The following is a 27,497-nucleotide window of genomic DNA, read 5'->3' as shown; positions in this document are numbered from 1 at the left end:
AAGACTCATTCAATATTGTTTCGGTTTATCAATAATTTAGGCCATTTAGCCAGTACACTATGATAAATTCAAGTTGATTATCAACTTGGCCTTTTCAAAGGACTTGATTACTTGCATCTTTGATAGGGTTCATGGACTCTGTGAGATCACGTTATGAGCTCGAACTCCTATCTCTGTGACGCAGTCTTCCTTCTCTCATACGTGTGCTCCCAAATTAGCATACTGGGTTCAAAGGCTGTTTGCTCAATATCGTCGACAACCAGTTCTAAATGATGATTTGCGTTTAACAATAATTGGTGAATTTTACTGGTATGTAGACTGCCTTTTCAACTGTGACAGTAATGGAATAGGCACGCGATTGACAAGTCAAAATGTTCAAGTTTCTCGAAGCATGCATTCTGTCGCTTCTTTGTGGGATCACGTTCGCCGATTTTGGTAAGAGCTCCTATTAGCTCCTATTAGACATTTTATGTATGTATTATCAAATGTACAGCTTTAAAAAATCTAAGGCCTTTACTATGTTTGTACTGGCATATCTTGCCCAATTTTAGCAGAAGGCAGTAAGGAGCAATTCAAAATGTAATATAAAGATGTAAGCTGAATACAATTACAACATATCTTAATGCCTGTCCACCATCCTGAAATCATGTAAGACTGATAATACTTATCCATGGGGCAAACGGCGCATGTCTATACCTTGAAGTATTCCGGTCGAATTAGCGTGCCAAATCAATTCTGCATGAGAAGATTTCTACAGGTTTAATGGAAAGTACATATTAATTTGCCTTGCAACTAACTTGTAACTGCCTTGAAACTGGTTTGTAAGTGTTTAATAACCCAAACTTGATAAAAATTGATACTGAACTGTAAATAATGAAAGTCAAGTATGAATAATATTATAACGATCTCAAAAAGTTCTGATGAAATGAAATACCTTAAAGCAAAAAAGAATAGATCAAATGATTAAAAAAATGTTGTAATTTGGCCACGTTGCAAAAAAAGATTTAGACGTAGAAACACGAACTTATATTCCTGAAAACGAAACTGAAATGGATTTGTGACTTTGTCATGCCATAAACTCGCCTGGTCAGATGTTGAGATGGAATTATTGTGTTTCGAAATATAATGACTCTTCCACTAATGTAGTTCAAGTGACATCGAAATAATCATGATTACATTTTACAAGAAATCAGAATTCTAGAGAGCAATCATTCATTATATTGTATTATTCACTACTATAATATAGCATCATCATGGAGAATAATGTTTATTTTTACAATATACGTATACATTTGTATCATAATTACTCCGTGGCATATATTTATAGCGGTCTTATTTTTATTCTTTTTTTTCTGAAGTGCAGAAATTTTTTATATGAATTATTCCCGTAGTATTATGCGAATATCATTTCAAATATTGAAAACGGGTATTTTCTTATACCCCTGTGTAAGTGCAGGATTTGCTACATTTTTGTTTTACGCTTGTGCAATACAGAAAGGCAAAGTGCGTATATTATGCACATTCTTTTATACAAGATCCTGTGTGTGCATATGTGTATGTGTATACAATTATGTGGTGGTGTGGTTATGGTGCGTGCGTGTGTGTGTGTGTGTGTGTGTGTGTGTGTGTGTGTGTGTGGTGTGTGTGTGTGTGTGAGTATTCAAGAATGCAAGTTAATGAGCTCATTATAGTTTGACCAAATTTATTCAATTATATGTATTAATGTATGATATTCTTTTATGTCGTGAAACTCAGATGCACTCATGTAAACCCATATACAATTCTGTCCTATGGGTGCCATATATGATTTGAACAAAGACCGTTATCTATCTATCTCTCTCTCAATCTATCTATCTATCTACCTGAGGATAAAAGGCATGAAGCTTCGCCTCATTATGCTGTTCACGAATTTCTGTGATTTGGTGGTTATCTTTTATAAATGGGACTATGCCAGATAGTGTTTTCATAATCTGTTGCATACTAATCAGTTGTACTATAATGAAATGTTGATCTTTGCTCCACAAAATTGTCGAGGGACAGCTTTTATTTATACAAATATTCAAAATCTTTTTTCATTAATTTGCAATAAAAAATATAATAATATCGAGTACATCAGTTTCGAAGACTCCTGAAGTAGGCGTAGGACGCCGAAAATTCCAGTCAAATAAATTCATTCTTAAAGAGGGATGGCTAGTAACTGATCAGTGGGAGTCAGTGGGAATGATGGGGATGATTGTGGGATTTATTTAAGTGGAAAATATTAAAGTAATGTGCAGATTAATGTCCCGTCATTGTACAGGCATGCTAGCCTGGAAACATTAAACTGCACACTACTTAAATATGAGACCATTCTGAAGGAAACAATTTTAACACAATAGATATATAATGTACTCTTAAATGAATCCCGCAAGAATTGCAACAATCATACCCCAGCATTTCCACTAATTCCTACTGATCAGTTACTAGCCATCCCCTTTGATTGGCGAAATTTACACACACACACACACACACACACACACACACACCTATATATATATTATATATAATATGTGTGTGTATATATATGTCTGTATGTTATATATTCATATATATTGAAGCATTGCATCACAGTAGTATTGTTTCTCAATGATTAATCGGACTTCCAGAAACAGGCGATATCCGTCTCGTTGACGGTTCAGGACCTCACGAGGGACGCGTGGAGATCTTCTACGACTCTCAGTGGGGGACTGTTTGTGACGATGACTGGGATATCGCGGATGCATCGGTGGTGTGCAGACAGCTTGGCTTTGCTAACGCCACCGACGCCTTTCTGTATGCATACTTTGGAGCAGGATCGCCTACTCAGCCTATCACCTTATATCACGTAGGCTGTAGTGGGAATGAAACTAAACTAACGGACTGCGAATACTCTCTTTGGGGAATTAAACCCTGTGTACATTACGAAGATGCAGGAGTGAGGTGCTATACATATCAAAACGAAGGTAGAGATTTCATGAAATGTAGCCGTTTTTTTTTTTTCTACAAAGGAAACTTCCCACTCGGGATTTCCTTGTGTCTTTCGCAAAGCATTCTTAAGATACTAATACTAAATAGACATGTTATTTACTAGTCCAGAAGTATCTGAGATTCCTAGTGTATGCTATATCAATGAATGATGCCATATTGTGTATAATGCAAGTGAGAAGTAATATTTATCTTTTACTTCAACCATTTCTTTTAATGCCGATTGACCAGAATAACTCTAATAAGGTAACTGTTACTAAGGTCTACGTGCTTTGTCATTTGTGGAGGCACACTGACAAAAATGATGTACTGAAGTAGTGAATTAGACTCTTGACTTTTAATGAAAGGTGTCGAGTTCAAATTCCGTCAGGTGCCTTCCTTGGACAAGATATTTCATCCACCGTGTCCCAGGTTGTTTTTTCATGAGATAAAGCTCTTTTTGTTGTTTATTGGTCATGTTTATTTTTTTCCGACGACATTGATTGGCAAATTGGCAACACATTTCCGAGATAAAAGTCCCTGTTTCTCTCTCAAATTGGCAAATGTTTGTACATTTCTTTCTGACTTGGTACATACTAATTAAGTTTTAAATAATTAAACCCTTGTAGTGTTTATCTGATAACAGATATACAGTGCCTGTCGAAAAAAAAAATAATCCAGCTTTAGAGGGCTGTTAATTGATATTTGCCAACTGTGAAGAGCGCAATGTTGGTTGTGAGAAAAAGGAAACTCTTCTTCTTTCTATTGATACCTTGTAAATTGTGTTGATAAATGTCATGCATGACTGAGCACATCAACTTTAAAGGCAATAATGTCAAGTTGCACTTCAGCAAAGTTTGAGCGTCATCATGAAGGAACACTGATGTTTTACTGAAATCGACGAGATCTGTCAATGAAGTGGTCAAATAAACAGACCAGCCTGCACTACTGCAGGTCTATGATTCGGGTTTTCAACATGGACACTTGTTAGATATCCTGGTCACTCCCACAAAAGCCAACCAGCACAATCCCCTTTTCTCTGTTCACATTCAAGACGTGGTATGTCGCTTGGAGCTAATGTTTTGAGTATGAACAGAGAAAAATGGACCGTGTGGGATGGCCTTTTTCAGAGTGACCAGGCTATCCAACTTAGGCCATGTTGAAAGTTATGGACCATAAAAAGCAAGAGGAAACCCTAACACAAGCCTGCAGATGTGCAGGCTGGCATGTTTATTTGACCATTTTCAATGACAGATATAATCCATTTCAGTGAGGCACTTCGGTTAACACTTAAAACTTGGGAAAAAGTGCAATTTGTCATTGTTGTCTTCAAAGTTAATGTACTCAATCATGCATGCCATTTATTAATGTAATTAGGTATTAATGAAAAGATAAAAAGTTCCCCTTTCCCCACAACTAAATGCGCCCTCCAGACAATAATGAAACGGTAGCCCTCTAAAGTTGGATTACCTTTTTTGGAAAAACACTGTACAGAGAAATTCTGAGTTGCCATTACAATTGTCACAATAATACTATGATAACAGATAACAGACAGATGATAAAATAGATGATAAGGTATAATAGTATTAAATCGAGAGGCAGGAAGAAAATATTGTTTCTGTCACATGCATGAATCAAAAGTAAGATATACAATAACTATAGAATATGGTGAAGAAACGTCCCAAATGTTAATTAATATAAAGCGATAATCGCAATTTCATTTTGATGTGGTTTTTTTTTTTTTGGTATGACCCAGAAATTATTTTCAACACTTTGGCAAAAAAAAAAAAAATCATACAAGTATTAGAACGCATTAAGTCTATTCATCAAAGAACAATGTTCAAATCTGTCCAGGTTGAGAATGACGTGGTTTTTAAAGTGGAAGAGGATAGTCTTTTCCCACATCCCCATAACGCAAAGCATAAATATGTGACAACAAACTTGTAGTCATGATGTGGTTAAGTATAAAAAAGCCCAGTAGTTATAAATCTTTCATTCCTTGCATATTAAAGATATCCTGTAGGCCCTACTCCTTCAAAGACATACCAAAAAAAAAAAAATAAATAAAAATGCCGGACATAAAAACTGAAGAAGATGCAGGCCCCTTCAATCTTAAATATCATTTTCTGACTTAAGGTGACATAAGATTGACTGGCGGTCCGACGTCTAGAGACGGTCGACTTGAAATCTACCACAACAACGAATGGGGCACTGTGTGCAGTACGACCTGGGGTCCCGAGGAAGCAGAGGTAACCTGTCGTCAACTAGGGAATGACGGAGTGAACAATGTGTACTACTCTTCCACACCTGGTAATGGACCTATCCACCTGTCTCATGTAGGCTGTACTGGAAATGAGACTGGACTCATCAACTGTAACGTTACATTCAGTGATGATGATAACAGCTGTATATGTACACACGGCGAAGACGTGGGAGTGGATTGTTACACTTTACTAACAGATCCCTCCGGTAAGTTCTGAATTCGAATGTTAAACAGAATTTCTCCTGATGCCTCTAAGATGATTTAATTCACTATCAGCTAGTTTGTAGTATACATGTAATTGAGTACATGATATACCGAGGAGCTCACCAATTTCTATCCCCTTCGTCATGCAACTGTGTTGAAATTCATTCTCACGGTCATGTTGAAAAACGTCCCCTTTACCTCATAAATTGATGTGACGTGAGTATCCGTTGAGAGAAATTGGGAAAATGATTTTAGTTTAGGAGGTATTTGAGCCGTCGGTTCCAGATAGCAACTTTCATATGTCACTTTCTGTCGCAAGACACCCGTTTGCTTATGAACAACAGTTTTGTGTAATTGGTACATCTTATTATGAATTTACTGGAATTGACGTAAATAATGCTGTCTTATCCCACACAAATACTTAAGCTACTTTCCCAAGCTCGTACGAATGTCACTGCTCGTACGAATTCGGGAGTTCGTAGAGATTGGTAGATGGGGCTTAGATTCTTACGGCCTTCTTACGAATTTCTTACGAGCGCTGTTTAATTCGCAAGAACAAATTGTGTACCTACTCTTTACGAGTCCATTACGAACGCCTTACAAACTCGAAGAGTTGTTCGTAAGAACGCCGTATGAATCTCTGTTCATAAGGCATTCTTACGAAAGACGTAACAGTCCTTATGAACAATTTAAGACGTAGGTACAATCATCGTAAGAATTTAAGGCTTCAAGAATTGTCTCTCGACCCTGCAAAATCTTGCGTAGTTTTTGCAATGTTTGTACGACACCTTACAAAGAGAGGGTTTCGTACGAAGTTAAAAAAAAAAAAACTCTTGGACAAGACCATCGACCAGGCTACGAACTTACGAACGGTCTACGAACGGTCTACGAACGGTGGTTTCGTAGGCCTTCTTAAGAAAGATCTTATGGAATTGTCTACAAATTGTTCGTACGGCGTTCGTAGCAGTTCTTAATGGTATTCGTGATCGAGCCTTTACCTTATATTTGGAATGGTGAAGGCAAATCAGATTTTTCATGACATCAATATAGGTTAACTTGCTAAAGCTACGGTCACAAAGGTTCGTACTAACGATCGATGCGTTCGTACAAATGTCACTGTTCGTACGAATTCGGGAGTTCGTAGAGATTCGTAGAGATAGGGCACAGATTCTTACTGCCTCCTTACGAATTTCGTACGAACGCTGTTTAAGTTATTCGCAAAAACAAATTGTGTACCTACGCCCTACGAGTCTCTTACGAACGCCTTACACACTCGAAGAGTTGTTCGTAAGAACGCCGTACGAATCTCTGTTCGTTAGGCATTCTATGATAACGAAAGACGTAAGAGTCCTCTATGAACAACTGAAGGCGTTCTTACAATCATCGTAAGAATTTTAGGCTTCAAGAATTGTCTCTCGACCCTACAAAATCTTGCGTAGTTGTTGCGATGTTTGTACGACGCCTTACGAGGAGAGGGTTTCGAACGAAGTTAAAAAAAAAAAATCTTGGACAAGACCATCGACCAGGCTACGAACTTACGAACGGTCTACGAAAGTTCTACGGACGCTGGATTCTTAAAAAGATCTTACGAAATTGTCTACAAATAGTTCGTACGGCATTCGTAGCAGTTCTTAATGGTATTTGTGACCGAGCCTTAAAGGTAGGGGATACCTTTTACAGACCTCCCAAAATGCAGCAAAACATTAAATGTGAACCTCAGGGGACTTGCTTAGGCCACTGCTTAGAAATTTGGAAGTCAACAGTTATCTAAAATTTGAATAATGCACAAAACTCAACTACTCAGTAGTTCTGTGTGTCAGCCACACTTAAGCCTTTTTGTTGCATTCTTCTGTATTTGTGATCTATAAACACAAATCTAAAAGTACAAGAGCTGATGTAATAACATATAGAGTGTGTGGTAAGAATGTATATAGAAATGTTTGTAAGTGTTGATGAACTTTCTTCACAAGATATACATGATGGACACACATGCAGTACATGGGTCTGCAAAGGTAGCCTAGTAATGTACTGGAATTTACGGTGAGCCCCGAAAACAATTCAATTCAAAATCTAACCGTCAAAAAAATGTACTAAATGTTACCTTCCACTTTCAATACTTTATGGGAGTTTCTAAAATGATATTCTCTTCAACATACCACTGTATTTATACAACTCTTCATTTAAGGCGTACAAATGGGATTCCCTACCTTTAAAACTTGATGAACGTTCACTGCCATAGAAGACATGTAAACAGCTAGTTTCCCCATCTTTTGGCATATTTTGTGTTTTCACCAAATTGACAAGGAGGTCTGCCAGAGAGCATATCGTTGCATCTTACGCCTATTATATTTCCTGCTGATTGTGGATGAAAACTATGTCTAACCTTTTTTTTCTTCTTCTTTTTACAGCTATGGAAGGGGAAATTCGCCTTGTCTGGAGCAGGTTATTCCCAGGAGATGGTCACTTGCAAATTTACCACGATGACTCATGGGGTACAGTATGTGCAGATGGGTGGGACCATTACAATACGGAAGTTGTTTGTCGGCAACTCGGATACCTCCCTGCTGGAGAAATGTACATAAGTAATCCAACTGCAGGATTTAATGGGCCCGTCCATCTGTCTGAAGTGAGCTGCACCGGAGACGAGAACGAACTTTTGCACTGCCCCCACGCTGGCTGGGGGAACAGCGACTGTCGGCACACAAAGGACGTGTGTCTGCGATGTTCACGCGATTACACTGGTAAGTGTCGACTAATGTGAACTTCAGCATGCTTCACTTTGAGGTTAAAAATCAGTTGGTGCATGGAGTGTTAGATCCAGCAAAGAGAACAATAGATGTCACATAGGAATTTATATGAAACAAGAAAGATATGAAATCTATTTCAACAGTTTCGTATATATATGTGACTCTGCACCTCAAAACAAACAAAAAGTCGCCAGACATGAATTTTTAGTTAAGAACATATTCTGAAAGAGCAGACTTTAAGCTTTAACATGGTGTATAACTTCAATCAAATGGACTCTCCTAACCTATCTAAATATTGGAAAGAAAGCACAAACTCAGGAAAAGTGTGAACTGAGAAGAGGCTCTTAAGTACAGTGTCTATTCAAGCGCTTAATCTTTACCAAACCGTGCTGGCTGTGCGATGAATGGGACAAAAAAAAACAGGATGTAAACCACCAGAGTAACAACAATGAAGAGATTATCAGATTAAACTGAAATTAAGCATGCCTCATTAACACATTCTGTCCATAATTAATGCCTACTTTCAAAGCAGTAGCACTATCCTTTCAAAAGTTATTAGAGTAGAAAGTGAAGAGTGTGGACAACGTTTTTCAGAAATGAAAAAGGGATTCTAAAGACACACCTAATCACACTATTCTACCAAAAATGTTCGATATAAACTGCTAAAAAACACACTTTCCTGCCCGTTTTATGATACCAAATTTTAGCATAATGTAAAAGAAGACCCGCTCTTTCAGAAAATATGAAAAAGTCAAGTTCGGCTAGGTTGACCCATTTCACTTATTTTCAGTCCTCACGCAAAATCAGTGTGTGCGACTTTATGTTCGTTTTGAGGTGCACGGTCACACACACACACACACACACACACACACACACACACACACATATATATATATATATATATATATATATATATAGATATATATATTTGTAGAGGGAAGAGAGATGTTGCTTGCTGTCATAACTGAAAATCACACTACAAGGTGACGTCAGCCTAGTTGCTCGCAGGGAAATAAGTATGTCACATTTTACAATCCTTTGATTTCGATTTTCTATACTTTCTCAAAAATATGAAGTGCAGATGTTATGTGACACGTTAATTTCTAGGTGCCTCCGTGATACCAAATTTGCACAAGCCAAACCAGTGCTTTGTGTCGACGTCGCTTTGTTAAATTATTGCACCTGATATGGCTATCAGCCACTAAAGGGTTCAGCTTCATAATGGGCTTTACAGGATTGTCATTTGTCCGAGATAAATAGAATTTTACTGTTTTGTTAGCGTTGGAAGGCAAAAAGGACATTATTGTTATTATTATTATTATTATTATTATTATTATTATGGAGCGTGTGACTTCTTCGACTTCTTAATTTATCAGCTCATCAGAGAAATACGCAGGGCTGTATCATTTTAGGGTTGTGTTCATGCCCCTGAATAGAAGCAGACTCTGAAACATAGTTACACTGAATATGTTCAATCAAATTCGGTTAAATTTAAGTGTGTTTTTTAACTTAATCTAAAAAATCAAGCAGCTTGCAAGCATCCCCCATACTCTGCACTTTTGACTGGCTTAGATATTAAAGTCTGCATGGCCTCCTTTTATTTTGATCTCATCGTGTGTTGGTAGTGTTCCAAACTGCCCTGGGAAATTCTGTTTATATAAGACATATATCAGTAACTTAACTATTCACAACATGACATATATACGTCGACTTTCTGCTGAATGCACAGAAATACGATAAAAAGCTGCACAGACATTTGGATTTTATTGGGCGTGCTACATAGAATGCTCTTCAAACCTGGATGGAAACTACTCAAATAAGTCTGTTAAAGTGCAAATAGAAATCTCTGCTTTAAAACGAACAACTATGCGGCGATTGATCGATCCAACATCGCTAAAAAGGTGTTCATTGGAATTTTAGTTACAAACATAGTAACCATGATCTAAGATGAGTTGCAGAAACGAAGATGTAGTGGTGGGCACGTCAGGGCGTTAGTGCTTCTCTTGTTTATTCAAATCAGCTGAAGATGGCGACATCCGGCTTACTGACGGCGGAGCCCCTTGGAAAGGAAGACTTCACATATTCTATGACCTGAAATGGGGCACGGTTTGTAATGACAGCTGGTCCTATGAGAACGCACTGGTTGTCTGCCGTCAGCTTGGCTACGACGGTGTTGTGTCGACTTACGAATACTTCGGGCCAGGGTACGGTCCAATCCAACTTGGTGGAGTGGTGTGCACGGGAGACGAGGATACCTTGACGGACTGCTCGCACAGTGAATGGGGTGTTACTAGCTGCACATCCCACGAACGAGATGTTGCTGTCGAATGCACGGAGGAGAGGTTACCAGGTAAGTTTCTCCAATAAATTTCGCATAATTACAGGAAATTGCTTAAGACTAGGACAAGTCATGGAGCCGCTTCCTTCTCCTAAAGGGTGAACAGCAATTCCAACTATGTCTAACAAATGGAAAGAATATTCTCTCAAAACTTCACTATTCTGATGGCAAAGTACTGATGATAGCTAGGAACGATGATTCGTTGACAGAAAAGGGAGTTCAAATAATGAGAAAGGGAGTGCATTATAAATGGTAGAAACGCGCAAGATTTGATAAGTAGTCCAATAAGAGGTTAGGGCTTTTCGCTCTATTATAAAGGCAAGCAGATACAATGGCAAAGTAAAAGAAAATTTCCTATATATTAGGAGTCTTTGACGTCCCTTCAGTATAAATAAAGGAGGTGATCGATGGCTTGCTGACGACTGGCAGTTAAGACAGGGGGCGTGTCGAAATCTTTCACAACTACGAGTGGGATAAAATCTGTGATGGTCGGTAGTCCACAAAACTAATTTACTTGAGGTGATATGTTGTCAACTCGTTCGTTCAGTTGTTGTTTATTCAATATTCTGTTACGGGAATTAGTAGCCCTACACTTATCAGTTCAAGTATGGTAGAGATCATGTTTTTTAAGACAATGACTAGCAATCTATCATCTGCCATCATTCTGTTGGAATCACTTTTTTTTCTACATTGCGTATCGTGCGTGCGTAAAAGAAAGAAAATAAAAAAAAAAAAGTTATCCAGCTTTGGAGGACTACTATTTCATATTATATATTGTCAACTATGGAGAGCGCAGCGTTAGTTGTGGAGGAAGACATTTTTTTTTCTTTCTATTAATACCTAACTTTTTATTGACAAATGTCATCCATTACTGAACACATGAACTTTAAGGATAACAATGACAAATTGCACTTTTTCCAGGTTTGAGTGCTTAATACGTGGAGAAACAATGAATGTCTCTCTGAATAGATGAGATCTGCCAGCAAAAATGGCATAGGCCGGCTTGCCATGACTGCAGGTTAATGTTCAAGGTTTGTGTTTGTGTTTTTTCTAACGTTTCATGGTCAATATAACCTTTTACATGGCCACCTTTCCGATAACTTGGTCACTCCCACAAAATCCAACCCACACAGTCTATTTTTCTCTGTTCATATTCAACACATAGCTTGCAGCGACAAGTTATGTCTTGAATAGAGTAACATGGATAATAGGTTAGCCTTTTTGGGAGTGACCAAGTTATCAACAATGTGGTCGTGCTTATGGTTATGAACCATAAAAGGTTAGAAGAATACAAAAACCCTGCAGTTGTGCAGGTTAGCCTGTTAATCTGACCACTTTCATATTTGATCTCATCATTCAGTAAGATATTCATTGTTACTTAATGATGACTCTAAAACTTGGAAAAGTGAGATTGTCATTGTTGTCATTAAAGTTTATGTGCTCAGTCATGCATGACATTTAACTACATAATTTGGTTTCAATGGAAAGAGGAAAATGTCAGAGAAACTGAACTGCAAGAGAATTTTACGAGGATGAAGTTACTATAATAATGCTGTTGACCCCAAGCTGATATTGTTAACCTTTCATATACAAAGCGGGTGGTTGTCACACTTTTGCAGATAAATGTGCCAAAATTATTGTTTGTTAATATTTTTGTTTGTTTTATACAATCAACAAAGGGGAAAGCAACTCAACGACGTTCATTATCTATCTAGATTCGAGGTAATGTTTGTGAAAGTAATACATATTTGAATTACGGAAACTGTAATTCAGTATCTCTGTCATCGAAATATCTTTGAAAACGCATTGATCCTCTTGGACGCAAGGGGATGGAGACATTTAAAAAGAACTAAGGTATAGAAATGTTGCACCAGTCGACTGTGCTGCTTTCACTCACATCGCGTTGGTACAAGGCATCTAAAACGGTATGTCAGCAATATGAGGTCACTTATAGAAAAAAAAAACCCAAAAGAATACCCTCATCTTGAGGACAGGACATAAGAGATATATCAGAGCTCGTGTTCTTCTATAACTTATAAACTCCTTCCAATTTGCCTGATCGATACCTATGGAACTCGTTGAATATCTCTAAGAACTGCACTTTTGCGTTGCTCCTTTGTTATTTGGTCATGTTTTGTTTAAATTTATTACCTTGATGTAATCCTTTTTTTATTTGATTTGATTTGAGAAGCAAAATAAATACGAACGAATGAACGAAGATACATCACGATGAATCATCTACCTTCGACTAGTACACAGTAATACATTGCAGGTCATTATCGATGTTAAGTTGTTTCTGGGCAACTGATTAGCACTCATATTTGGTAAAGTGCATGGACTTTGTGAGATCATTAATTTTTTAAGCCCTTATCAGCACAAATAATACACTCCCATAACGCTGTGACGCAGTCATGAAATGTCCCATACATGTTAACATTTCGGGTTTAAAGGTTGTTCACTCTAGCTCTTCTAAACGATGATTTGTATTTACCTGTGTTTGGCGAATCAAAGAATCCTTGGCAAATGATGATTTTGTCTTCTACATAAGTAAGTAATACTCGTAAGTAAGTAAGAGTACATTACATATCTATTGTTGTGAAAATGATTTGTTTCAGAATAGTCTCATATTCAAGTAAAAATGTGCAGTTTAAGGCCCCGTCACTGTACAGGCATGCTAACCTGGAAACATTAAACTGCACATTACTTGAATATGAGACCATTCTGAAGCAAATCATTTTGACACGACAACAGATATATAATGTACTCTTGAATGAATTCCACAAGGATTGGAACAATCATCCCCCAGCATTCCCACTGATTCCCACTGATCATTTACTAGCCATCCCCTTTAAGTAAAGTGTGTGGTGACCAGAGAGAATGCCTTTTATTCGGTGATTTTAATATTGATTTACTGAATATTACGTTATGCCCAGATGTTGATAAATGTGTTGATGTTTTGAAGACTTACTCATTTAGTTCATTGATACTTAAACCAACCAGAGTAACTGAATATTCAAGTTCAGTGATTGATAATATTTTTGTAAATAGACCTGAAATAGTTAAAAGGGCAGGGATTATAGTTGCAGATGTAAGCGAACATTTGCCTGTATTTTGTCATTATGATTTCGGTAATATTGAAAGTCCTGAAAAGATTTATAAACGCAATATTCATGATAATGATATGATACAATTTAGTGAAGTGAAATTGATTGGAATAATGATGTAAAATACAGGGGAATGTTGATGATCAATTTGATGAATTTATGAAAGTGGTAACCCAATTGTATAATCCGTGTTTTCCATATATTGAAACTAAACGGAAGTCTAATCAATATAAAAAAAACATGGTTTGTTCATACTCTTAGGAAAATGTGTAAAAAGAAAAATGTATTGTATTCTAAGTATCTGAAGAATCCAACAGAGTAACGGAAGGCTGTTTATATTGCATGTAGAAATAAAGTTAATGCTGAGTTACGTCAAATGAAGCGAAACTATTATTGTAATTAATTTAAGAATGTTCACAATTATGTGGAAAATTGTTAACCTTCTTTTTTGTAAGGTGAGGGAAAAAGTGCAATATCGCATTTTGCAACCGAATGGGCAATTTCTGTGTGATCAATAATCATGCCATTGCTGATACATTTAATGTATTTTTTTTTTAGTAATATAGGTTCAAAAATTGCGAATACAGTTTCGTCCACTGTATTCACAAAGAATTTTTTTCTGTATTTTTGTATTTATAAAGAAATATGTAGTAAGTAGATATCGTACAAGACAGGCGGAAGATTATAGATTGCCCAATTTCAAGTATGAGTTCTCACGATCCACGATATAATGTTCTTTTTGTTATTTATTGTTACTTTTTACTAGGGAGAAGCCTTGACAGGTCAATGGACTTTGCTTTTTCCTCCACACTCTGTATGGCATATGATTGACATGTAGTCCTTTATTGTTCATTCTTTTTTACCAGCTGTGCAAGTTGTGGAAATAAATGAAATGAAATGAAACGAAATTAAACGTTAAGATCTGGACATTTCATGGGATTACTTTCTACCTTCGAAAAAAAAAAATGTGTAAATGGGTTGCAAAGTATTTCTGTAGTATATTTTTTTTTCTTTATTTTATCCGTTCTATTGATATGAAGTACAATACCATTTACGAGTAGAACAGCCACTATGACTATTGGAATAATGAGGCGTTTCGTCTCTAATTTTCCAATCTCTATAATTCAAAGATCTTTATCGAAATTATGCTCAAATTCTAATCAATTTAACCTTCAGAATGACATAAATTTGTTGTTCATAATAATGTCCTCCTGTTATCGTAACATTGAAATATAGGCGTTTATATTGTGTTGTTGTGTTGTGTTATACTCGTATGCATTTTATATGTTTTGCCAAATCATTATGATATGTGAGACCACGTCACAATGGTGTTTGCGATGTCTTGTGTTATACTGATTAGATGTGCTTAGTAATGTTGGAGTTTGTTCAACAGAATATTCCACGAAAACTTTGGAAATGTTTGTCGATAATAATCTTTGTCAAAGATTAAGAATGACATGTGCAATGACTGGATTTATCTGAAATCATCTTTCATTTGGGAATTTGTGAAAAAAAAAATGTTTTCATTTTAATTATTCATTCATTTATTTTTTTGCCAAAGAGACTAAAACTCGAGTATGCACATGTATGGAGTCATTGCATGATAATATTTTTCAATGTCTGTTCGTAGGGGTACCGGAAACGGGTGCAGTGCGACTCGCTGATGGTTCAGGAAGTCACGAGGGACGCGTTGAGATCTTCTACGACTCTCAGTGGGGGACTGTGTGTGACGATGACTGGGATATCTTGGATGCAACGGTCGTATGTAGACAGCTCGGCTTTTCAGCTGCGACCGACGCTTTTCGATGGGCTTTTTTTGGAGGGGGATCACCGACGCAACCTATTTACTTGGATAATGTACATTGCGATGGGAACGAAGCAGAACTGTCCGACTGCGAGCACAATGGATGGGAAATTGATAACTGTGTTCATTACGAAGACGCAGGAGTGAGATGCTTCATAGAGTACAACGAGGGTAAGAGTTTCATAAATCGTGAACATTTCTTGGAAAGACAATATTTTCCTCAATAGGAATCATTTGTTATTTGAGGGATAATTTGTCAAAAAAAAAAAGATAAAGAGGCTTACACTGTATATCCACACTCTAAAGAAATGAAATGGTAAAACAACAGTATAAATGTTGTCACTCCTACAACCTTTTGTAAATGTTACATTTAACACAAATAATGGAAATAATTTGCCACTTCATTATTTTTACCGAAAAGAGATGTTAAATGTTAAAATATTAGGATTACTTCATATTTTTTTTGCTGTTGTACTGATACAGAGAGCATAATTGATAATTATGTGAATGTCTTATATCTTTTTTGTCACGAACACAAGAAGAAGAGAATACATTAACTTCAAAACACAAAGGCCTACTGACGAAATGTTAATACTCAATGAGCCAGCGACACAGATACATCATGAATGTGATAATTCCGATACTCTTGTGCATATTGCAGTAAACGAAAAGCGAGTTGATCGAATATCACTTCGACTAGTTTGGATGATGTTCACAAAAGGAAGGTTCGGAATTCCGAAACACACAAACTTCCGAAACCTTCAGATTAGTTAATCCGAAATGGAAAGGGGTTCATTGATTCCGATGATTTGCTAATCCAAAACGCTTGCTAAATGCATCCACACAAACAAACGTATGTTTATGTCTGTCTTCATCGCAGCAAGTTAACAGTGCTATGATGATGCTGTCCGTAACCCTCTGATATTCTTTCTTTTCTCCTCGATAAAATAACAAAATAAGAAAATCCTTGAATCTTGTTACCTTAAAGGTGACATCAGATTGGCTGACGGTCCTATGTCTAGAGACGGCCGACTTGAAATCTACCACAACAACGAATGGGGCACTGTGTGCAATACGACCTGGGGTCCCGAGGAAGCAGAGGTAACCTGTCGTCAACTAGGGAATGACGGAGTGAACAATGTGTACTACTCTCCCACACCTGGTAATGGATCTATCCACCTGTCTCGCGTGGACTGTACTGGAAGCGAGACTGAACTCCTCGGCTGTGACGTCACTTTCAGTGATACTGGGAACAGCTCATGTACACACGGCGAAGACGTGGGAGTGGATTGTTACACTTTACTTTCAGATCCCTCAGGTATGTAGAGATTAAGAGTAATAGAATCACTACAGAGCTAGATATACATTAAGTGAAAAAAAAAACGTGTCAGGCAGCTGCTCACGCGTCATTATAAATGATTTTAAAACAGTATTTCGTAACAGAGGTGGACTGATGTTATTGCCGAGTACAGAGAACAAAATTGCTTTACTAACGGAAGTTTTTTCTGCAGTTCATTCCATGAATTCATTCTTAAAGCTCAATTCATTATTGTTGGAAAACTTTTACAAATCAGATGTTCTTCCTCAGATTTAAAGCAAATCTGAAACTTTTCCAAACTATAAAGACTGATTTCCCCATTTCTGAGAAATAATTGAACACTGATCTTGATGTCCCAATAATTGTAAATTCGTCAAAGACGTGTATCAGAACAGAAAATGGGAGGGGGAGGTTGCATGGAATAGATTTTTGGGAGAAATGAAAACCATTCAATTTAAGTCAGTTAAATTGAATTTAATTCATTGTCACATTTCATATTAAAAGATACGTCAAATAGAGCAAAATAAAACGATTTATGATATCAAGCCGTAATGCACACTTGACCATTGTACACATATAGAGCATGACGGTTAATCTATAAAAGTTTGAATCCAATTGAAAAAAAAAAATACTAAAGACATATTATGGAGCGTACTTTCAAGCAAGCTTGTTAATTGGTCGTAATTTTATTCGCGCTCCTTACCTTAATTTTGTAAAGAAAAAAGACCAGACCCAAAAAAAAAAAAAAAAATGGGGATATAGCAAATTCTCCTCAAAACAGATGCAGTATAGGAGAACGTTGTCAAAAAAAACAAAAAAAACACATGATGCAGACAGATTAACAGTTGTTTTTATAGCAATGTCGCCAGTATATAGTGTCATAGTGCGACTTTGATTGGACTATCTGAAGACAAAGTCCTCACAAGAAACAAGGGAAATAGTCCATTTGAAAAAATATATATATCCAACAGTATAAGAATGATCTAGCACTCAGTTGCAATCAAGCGCGCCGGAACATTTTGATTTTTTTTTTTTTTTTTTTGGGGGGGGGGGGACAAAATCTCGACGGGGGAACATTTTGTGACGGTGTGAAATCCTCGACGAGGGAACGAAGCGACCGAGCGGGACTACTACGGTAGGGACTTTTTGTAATAACAAAGTACAAAAGTCGCATTTATAGAGCATTTAAAAGCAAATTTCTAGGAAATTACACATAGTAGAAAAACTTTAGTGCGAAGGACTATAACTATAACATACGGGGGTACATTTATGTGACGGTGTAAGATCCTCGGCGAGGGAGGGAAACGACCGAGCAGGGGGAGTGTGGGGGGTTCGGGGAGATTCCCCCCTCCCACGGTAGGGACTTATTGTGAAAACAGAATACAAATGTCGCGTTTATTAGGCATTTATATACAAATTTCTAGGAAATTCAACATACTGAAAAAAAAAAACAATTAGTGTGAAGGACTATGGTTATAACATACGGGGGTACATTATTATGTGACGGTGTAAGATCCTCGGCGAGGGAGCGAAGCGACCGAGCAGGGGGGAGGGTGTGGGAGGGGGGATACCCCCTCCCACGGTTGGGGACTTTTTGTAAAAACAGAAAACAAAAGTCGCGCTTAAAGTATTCCCCCCCCCCCCCATGGAAGGGACTTTTGTGAAAGTAGAGTACAAAAGTCGCGTTTATAGAGCATTTAAGAGCAAATTTCTAGGAAATTAAGCATAGTGAAAGACAATTAATGCGGAGGACTGTGGTTATAACATACAGGGGGGTACACTATTATGTGACGGTGTGAGATCCTCGGCGAGGGGAGGGTGTGGGAGGGGGGATACCCCCTCCCACGGTTGGGGACTTTTTGTAAAAACAGAAAACAAAAGTCGCGCTTAAAGAACATTTAAAAGCAAATTCATAGGAAATTAAACATAGTGAAAAATAGTGCGAAGGACTATAACATACGGGGGTACATTATGTGACGGTGTGAGATCCTCGGCGAGGGAGCGAAGCGACCGAGAAGGGGGAAGGTGTTGGAGGGGAGGGGGGGCTATCACGGTAGGGACTTTCTGTAAAAACAGAGTGTAAAAGTCGCTTTTGCAGAACGTTTTAATTCAAATTTCTAGGGAATTAAACGTAGTAAAACAAACATCACTGCGAGGGACTATTATCATAAATTATGAAAACTGTTCATTTTACTACATGTACGGGCAGAGCTAGCGAGCCATTTTCACTTTGTCATTCTTCTGAAATGTATTCATTAAAAGCTTAAAAGTGATCGCATTGTTCGAGCAATAGAAATTATTCTTATATTGCTGAAAAGCATAGAAGAAAGGGAAAATGTAAGGTTTACTGAAGGTATAATTCAGGGGGCACATTCGAGGACGCGACGCCACGCTAGACTACCATCTATACACTAGATTTACTCATAAGTAAATAAGTTTAATTTGTTTAATAAGTAAGTAAGTTTGTTTTGTTTAATGTATACTTTATTTTCTGCAAATCAATAAATCAATCAGCAAATCAATATACATAAGTTACATAATCATGAACATGTGGGAAATAGTAAGTAAATTCAAAACAGAGTCGTTTGACTTGCATAAACAACGATATAAAAGGAAATCAATGATATAGTATACAGTGTGCATCTCTAAGCAGCGGGGATTACAACAACAATTGTAGTTAAGAAGCGATTATGCAGAGGGCCGCCATTGTAAGCATTGCCTTAAAAGAAAGCCGGCCCGAGGAAAAGGTAGGGACGTACTAGATTCGTAACAATACAAATTTGGCTGCGAAGATAGCAGGGAAAAAAAAACCTCTGATGTGTGATGGTGGTGAATGTGCGTGCAAGTGCTTGAAAGTGCACAAGGGCAGATAGGCTGGAATTTAGAATAATAGAATAGGTTTGCTGGAAGAGGGGACGATATGCGATGTTGCTATCGGGAGAGCAACATTAGTCCTATAAATTATTTTTTTTAGTTCGTATTTGAAGTATACTGTAATGAAATGTGCTTCTTTAAGTTTGCTTTGAATGAAAACAAGGAGGCACACTGTTTCAACCCCTCAGGTAGAGTGTTCCATGTATCCGGACCGTGATGTCTGATCGACTTTAGAGCAAGTAAAAGCTTTGGATTACTTAAATGAAAATCATGGGAACGACGGGTTGGGTATGAGTGAATAAATGGTCATTGGTTACTAGGGCATTATGCAAAAATGGTAATAAATTTCGAGTGTGTTTATACATAAATATGGCAGTTAGGTATAAATGTACATCATTGGCCTTTAGAGTTTTTAGGCGATAAAATATGGGATCAGTGTGAGCCAAAAAATTTGAATGTGTGCCTTTGAATGAAGAGCCTTTTTCTGGAGAATAAAAATCGTGTTCAATTTAGTTTTGCAGCAGTTGCCCCATTCGAGTAAGTTAGTGTATAGATATTATAATGTATATTAATAATGAATTATGCTTTTCGAATTTTGCATTTTCAGTTATGAAATCAATAACTTTTAGACAAGAAAAGTGCCTTTATTGTTCATTTTGGTCTAAGAATAATTATTTGTTACAGGGGGCACGGGGGGGGGGGAGGGACAAAAACTCGATTTGCCCCCAAAAAAGATTTTTTTTTTTTTTTTTTTTTTGGGGGGGGGGAGGGGGCAAGTGCCACCCCTGCCCCACCCGCTTCCGGCGCTCTTGGTTGCAATGAAGTAATCACAGCAATGTCAGAATGTCGGAAGCCCCTCATGTAGGAAGAACAACTTTGGTATAGCGGAATTTGAACAGCGCAAACACTTAGACCAGTTCTGGCATTGTTTGAATTGCACGACAGCAACCAGGCACTACAACATCATATCAATGAACAACTATCTCATATTATCTTGGTGATAATGATAAAGAACCTGAGAGACCTCCCTAGTATTTCCACCCTGTGTTCATAGTTTTGTTGTTTTCTCAAAAATTGTTCCAGCACGATGAAGGAGATAAACCTCACGTTAATAGCCTGTAGGATAGTCATGGACGGACTATTTTTTTTAGAAAACCATCATGAAAATTCCTATCATTGTGACGTAAAAAGCTTATGAATAATAAGAGATCAAAGTTTATTAACCTTTATCCCGTTTATACATGCGGCGTTATTTTACATTTAGAGCACATTTATCTTACAGCTTTGGAAGGAGAGTTGCGCCAAACCAACAGTTTGACACCACCAACATTTGGTCGTCTGGAAATCTATCACGGTAACTCTTGGGGAACAGTATGCTTCGACGGGTGGCATCAAAACGACTCCGAAGTTGCTTGTCGGCAGCTCGGCTACTTGTCTGCGGGACCCGTTTATGAGAATACAGCGGCAACAGGATTCATTGGACCTGTCCATCTTGCGGAAGTCAGCTGCACCGGGGACGAGTATGAACTTGCCCACTGCTCCCACGGTGGCTGGGGGAACAACGACTGCCGACACACTGACGACATATATTTGCAATGCATACATGATTATGAAGGTTTGTTTCTATAATTACTCTCTGAACTTCTCAATCTTCACTTTGAGAACTCCAACCTCAAACCCTTTTCCAAATATCGTGCGTATCATTCTATTTAATTGTCAAAGAAAGTATGCCTGCTGGCAGGACCATATCAAATTCGTTATTATCAAGATTTGTTGATTATTTTCCTGATTAAAAGACCATGTCAAGACGAATTTTCAAGGAGTTTGCACTTTCTTCCTTTTTTTCATCCAATATGGTAAAATATTGCATATTTTACGCGGTGTGCATATCCGTTTCAAACATGAACCTATAGAGCAAATCAACTCCTACCCCCACCCCCCCCCCAAAAAAAAGGCAAGAAAAGGAGAGGAAAAACTTACTTGCTACGGCGTATACATGCAGAGTTTAACTCGTTTGGGGTATTTTATCCATGTGGCACTCAGATCGCGTTCAAGTAGTTTTGGACCGTGTATGTAACGAAACGTTAATAATGTCGGTTTTAGACTGCAGCAGGTGTTGGTTTATAACTGGCGTCATCTATAACTGGAAATTTCACACTTCCACAACTTTACACAATCCTGTCATCAGTTATGTGTCATCTTGTTCTAAAAGTGTTGCAGTCACTCAATCCACATTTATATTTGGGCTTTCGTTTCTTCTCACATTTTCACACAAAGACGCATGGAGCTGACTAGATGACCCTAGACTCTTACACAAAATCACAAAGTTTTCCCTTTCACTAGTCTCACGTGTAAAACGGAAAAACGCGTACTGTATTCAGTTTGTGTACTTTTTCCACTTCCCTCATGGACTTGATCAAGACGCTGCCATCTCTAAGAGTTCTTTCAAAACATCCTTAAAGTGTTCATATTGTCCTGACATCATCGGTTTTCATTAAATTCAAAACACAAAGCACCTTCAGTTCCCTCTTGACTTTTACTGAAATAAAATCCAGTTGGCCCAGTAAACTTACTAGATGCAATTTCATTATTAGGTAGAACCATTGATGCTTACTGGTATTTTTTTCTGCTTATCAAAACATTGTTGAAGTAAGGAAACGTGACTGTTGTTTTGAAGCCATTAAGTCATTGACGATGTTATTTCTTTTCTTTACGTGAATAACGTCGTACATCAGCTGGTGAAGGCGATACCCGGCTTGTTGACGGGGAGAACTCTTGGGAAGGCAGACTTCAGGTATTCCATGATCGGAAGTGGGGCACGGTTTGTAATGACAGCAGGTCCTACGAGAACGCTCTGGTTGTGTGCCGCCAGCTTGGCTACGCAGGAGTCGTGTCGTCCTACCGATACTTCGGGCCAGGGTACGGTCCAATCCACCTCGGTGGGATGGTTTGCACGGGAAATGAAGATGCTTTAACAGATTGCTCACACAATGAATGGGATGATACGAACTGCACATCCCACGAAAATGATATTGGTGTACAGTGCACGGAGGAGATGTTCGGTAAGTTAGGCTATTATGCCTCAATCACTTCTAACATAAATTATGAAATATAACCTCGGTAAAAACAGGATATTTTTTAATAATTATTATCATGGTTTTATTCGTCATTTCAGACATTTGACATATACACGGGCAAACACAAAATACATTTGATTCAGCATCACAAAAATAAAGTACAATACCGAGACAAAATACAAGTGAGAGAAAAAAACCCTAGATTTCACGGGGTTACTTTAACCCTATAAAGCCCAAGGGGGGGGGGGGCACATTGTGCCCCCCTACTAGATTTTCATTCGCCACTCCTTTGCCCTTAATCCAATTTTAACCAAATTAGGTGACTTTTCCTAAAATCTTATTCCAAACATTTTGATAAATAATTTAGCTATATTTGATATTGCTGGTTGCCATGGCAACCATAAACTGACACCCATGTCAGTCAGATTTTGCGTATTTTTCTGTTCCAATTCCAATCAACCATATTATAATGTATGAAATGGGAGTTTCTTGGCTGAAATTTGCTGAAGGAGCAAAATGTGAAGTAATTATGGCCCTGAAATGTTTCTCCTATTATTTCCTTTGTTTTTCTGTGACAATGCCATAAAACGATAGATATAATAGAGATACTTGAAAATAACAGTATTTTCCAAAGATTGCCATTCTATTTTGTGTCATTTGATTCCTTCACCAAATCTATACCTCTAATATCATTTGTTTACCACATTATCAATCTGCAAATTTAAATTTCCGATATTATGGGAATATGAAATATGATAATTATGCATGTACCTATCCCAAACAATACATCACAGGTCTCATAATGTATTTCTTTATTTTGTTATGAATAGCGCCCCCATGTGGTGACCGCGAAAAATTTCAACCATAAAAAATAATGAGCTTTGACTTGCAGATCATTTGTGGCAAATATGAAAAAATTCAAGTATGCGGTCATGTACACTGTACAGTATGAGTTGCTTTACCCATGTGCCAAATATCACGATGAAACATCAAACAATAACAAAGTTATATGGGGGGGGGGGGCGCAATGTGCCCCCCCCCCCCCCTTGGGCCTGGGAAGGGTCAAAATAGCTTGGGCTTTATAGGGTTAAGATGCTTTAACTGACTGCTCACACAATGAATGGGATGATACCAACTGCATATCCCACGAAAACGATATTTATGTACAGTGTACGGAGATGCGGTCGGTGAGTTATACAAGTACGCCTCAATGATTGCTTTTACATATTTTGTAACATTAGTTTAACGTTGGTTTTGCTTGAGCATGGAGATTTCCAAGCTTCGTCAGCAGTAAGCAGTAATTGGTCCAACTTCATATATTTTTCCTGTGCGGTGTAAGCATGACAGGTTCCAAGCAATAGTAAAACCTAAACATCTTCATTCTTTATCAGCATCAACATGCATGATGTAACAAGAAAAGTATAACATAGATAATGATTTCTGTGACCTCTTAAGAAGTTAAGAAGAAGCGATTTAGTGCTATGAGAAAGTGCATTGATGACAGCAGTTTTGAGATTGTTCATGGCAAATCCGGTATCTAAGGTGTGTGGGGGGGGGGGGGGGGGTCAAGTTGGGGGCCAAAAGTTCAGATTCCAATCTCCTGGGGGGGGGGGGGGGGTAAGTCCCAAATTCAAGGATTATTTGATCTTTAAAACCAGAAGTGATAAACTAACTCAGTGATACGAGTAAGTAGATTGGTGACTGGAGTTTTAATAGAGACCAGTAATATTTGAGGGATTTTTTTTTTTTTTTTACAGCTTGTCCGTTTGCTCGTTCAATGTAGCATGCGATAGGTGATTTTCTGATAAATGTCCCCTGGCTCGCTTCTCCACTGTCCTAGATTCGAATGCGCCATCACCTGACTTGAATATTTGTGTTTTCTCTGTTGCACGCAGTTCCTAAAGATAAAATGGCGGGATGGCTGATTGCGGTTATTGTAATTACATCGATGGTTCTACTCTGCTTATTTCTTGACATCGTCTACGCATTGTCGATGAAGAAATCAAAGAAAGCGCAAGACGGTGCGACTTCAGGAACTTACATCGGCAGCCAAGTCACGCCAACTGGTCAAAGTAACTCTGCGCCGTTATCCGAGAATGGTGCGATGTATCACAACCCTCACTATGATAATATGATATCAGAGAGTGATGAGGCCCCGCCTCCAAAGTACTCTGACGTCATAGCAGACTCATCTACGGCACACTAAACCACGGACATTGAAGATCATATTGGTACAAATTTCCAGGCTTAACATACACATGATTATGCCTCAGGAACTTTAACAGTGGATACACGACTCGTCTACTCCTAAATATTGAAAATGTTGAACAGATTTTAATGATCAGCATAGCCAATTATGATTTTGTGGGGATCACTTCAGCTTTTAAGGTTTATTACAGTGCGTATCAAAAAAAAAAACCCGCAACAAGATTCGATTTCAAATTTGTGAAGATTGTGTTAACTTTACACCAAAGTGAGTAGCAACATCATAAAACCACATATCTCCTCTTTCAATGATATCTTATTTATTCATACATGGTGTCATGGATGGCTGAGTAATCATTCTTTTTGGAAAATGGGTCAAATTGGACTTGGGACCAAGTTCAGACACTGCAAGAATCAATGCACCTTATTAGAAACTAACATAACAAATAGAATAATGAAATTAATAATCGCAACTTACCATTGTCTTCTGTCGGATATCTCTTTTTAACATTAAACCCCATGCCCCTCAACATGGACACCATTCCTTTCCAAACAGAGATTAGCTCTTTTCTAAATCTCACGCACAGCCCCGCGAATCGTTGGGGCTTGGTGGCGTAGAGCTTCAATCTCATCAGTAATTCTTTGTCTCAGAGTTGCAATGTCAGGTGGAAGGGTAATAAACACTTTGCTCTTGAGATAACCCCAAAGAAAAAAGTCACAACAAGTCAGATCCGGAGGTTAGTCCCTGTAGCCTGGTACTTGGCCACATTTCGCTATATCGTATTATGGTATGTCTCACCTGTCTGACCATTCCGAAAAAAAGGAGAATTGAAAAGGATTTATGCTGGTCTTACTAACTGAAACTTGGCCCCAAGTCCAATTTGACCCACTGTCCAAATAGAATGATTACTCAGCCATCCATGACCGTGTAAGAATACATAAGATATCATGAGAAAGAAGAGATATGTGGCTTTAAGATGTTGCTACTCACTTTGGTGTAAAGTTAACACAATCTTCACAAATATGAAATTAAATCTTGTTGCGTTTTTTTAATACGCACTGTATATAGGTATCAATACTCCCTATGGACTACTCTGCTTTAATTAGACATGATACAAAGTGTATTATACTATGCAATGTTTGATCATAGTGACTTATGATAAATGATCCATACACTGTACAGGTATATTTCGCTCCCTAAATTGTAACGGTTATTATCATACCAAAATGGACTAATCTCGGATACATTTGGTCGAATCAATATCTGTATAAGTCTATTTCTCTCAACATAATTGTTTTTTTTTTGCATACCTTTACCGAAGTGCGACAATAATTGCCTGAGTATACAGGTATTTTGTTCATTTAAAGTGCTCTTTGTACTTGGTAGTTGCGAAATGATTTCCTTTATTATATTCTGGGCTACACGTATGCATGCATATCTACGTTCTACATATCCCTTTGACAACCTATTAGAGGTTCTGTAGATCTTGACTTTACCTAATGATAAATGATACCGATGTAATACTCATTCCTACCGATGTAATCATTCCTACCTTTCATTTTGAAGTGATATGCACATTTGAAACCATACTAGCGTAAATACTTTTGAGTGTGCATATTGTATGTTTGTAGATGTATTTTTAAGAAAATTACTTTTTATCTCAATTCAAGCATTTTTTGCCATGATTGTGTCAAATGATTATTCGTATTATGTTAACACAAAGATGCGCACAAACTGCAGGCCCATATACGTATAAAGGTCTTTTGTTCATATGTAATATGGCCGGCGGAACCGGCAGGGGTGGGGGGGGGGGGGGGAGGGCTCGGGCCCCCAGACTTTTTGTGTACCATACAAAGGAATACATATGGTGTCATCACGTTGGGCCTACACTTTCTTAACCCCGAAGTACGTGGCACTAAAAAGAAAGAGATAGAGATCTTGAAGTGGGATCGCGGTAAGGTTATGTCTTCCGCTGAAGATCATTTTTTTTTTGCTTGTCAGCTGAAGAAACACGGAAGTGGAAGGGGAGAGATAAGCTGAGGACCTTACTTTGTTTGTTTGTTTGTGGTGTTTTTTTTTTTTTTTTTTAGAGAGAGAGATGACCTCGGGACTTTTTTTTTCGCTTGTTAGCTCATCAAACCCGGAAGTGCCCCCCCCCCCCAACTTTTGAAAACGCTCCGCCGGCCCTGTGTAAACCTACAATAGCTACATACACTGTTATGAATAAATCTGTTAATTCATATGAAAGGTTTGATAGCCCAAGGGGTCACTGTATTCCTGTCAATTTTAAATATTTGCGATGGTATAAGCCCGCTTAAAAAGAAATTAGAAAGAAAGTATGGGATTGTTTTTAGAACTTCAAGACTATTCCTCGATATGAAACCAATGAAGTATCTTTGGAATGGTTAGTTTTTGCAATCTAATGATGCACTTACTTTAAAATGTTTGCGGATGTGTCTTAGCCCATTTTGCTATTAAGCTCCCCATTGTAATGTTTAGTATTTGTACATGCGTCTCAATTCACTGTACACGATGTTTCATGAACTTTAATTGCAGTCTTTCTCATTCATTCTGTAAGGT

General features: G+C 37.8%; 1 protein-coding gene across 1 annotated transcript; it reads left to right on the top strand.

The window, feature by feature from the left end:
- The first annotated feature begins 10,143 nt into the window (after nucleotides 1–10,143).
- LOC139738155 (neurotrypsin-like) lies at nucleotides 10,144–24,917 on the top strand. Its single transcript, XM_071648817.1, has 6 exons — nucleotides 10,144–10,186; nucleotides 10,217–10,546; nucleotides 15,269–15,613; nucleotides 16,431–16,760; nucleotides 22,370–22,696; nucleotides 24,607–24,917. Exons 1-6 carry the CDS (start codon nucleotides 10,144–10,146, stop codon nucleotides 24,915–24,917), a joined length of 1,686 nt encoding a protein of 561 aa, XP_071504918.1.
- Nucleotides 24,918–27,497: the final 2,580 nt, after the last annotated feature.

The sequence above is a fragment of the Diadema antillarum genome, unplaced genomic scaffold (assembly GCF_040938485.1).
Source record: "Diadema antillarum isolate AM-2024a unplaced genomic scaffold, OU_Dant_1.0 seq00000725_RagTag, whole genome shotgun sequence".
NCBI classification, from domain to species: Eukaryota; Metazoa; Echinodermata; class Echinoidea; order Diadematoida; family Diadematidae; genus Diadema; species Diadema antillarum.
Note: the sequence above shows the minus strand (reverse complement) of the source record. Positions and strands in the feature narration are given on the sequence as shown.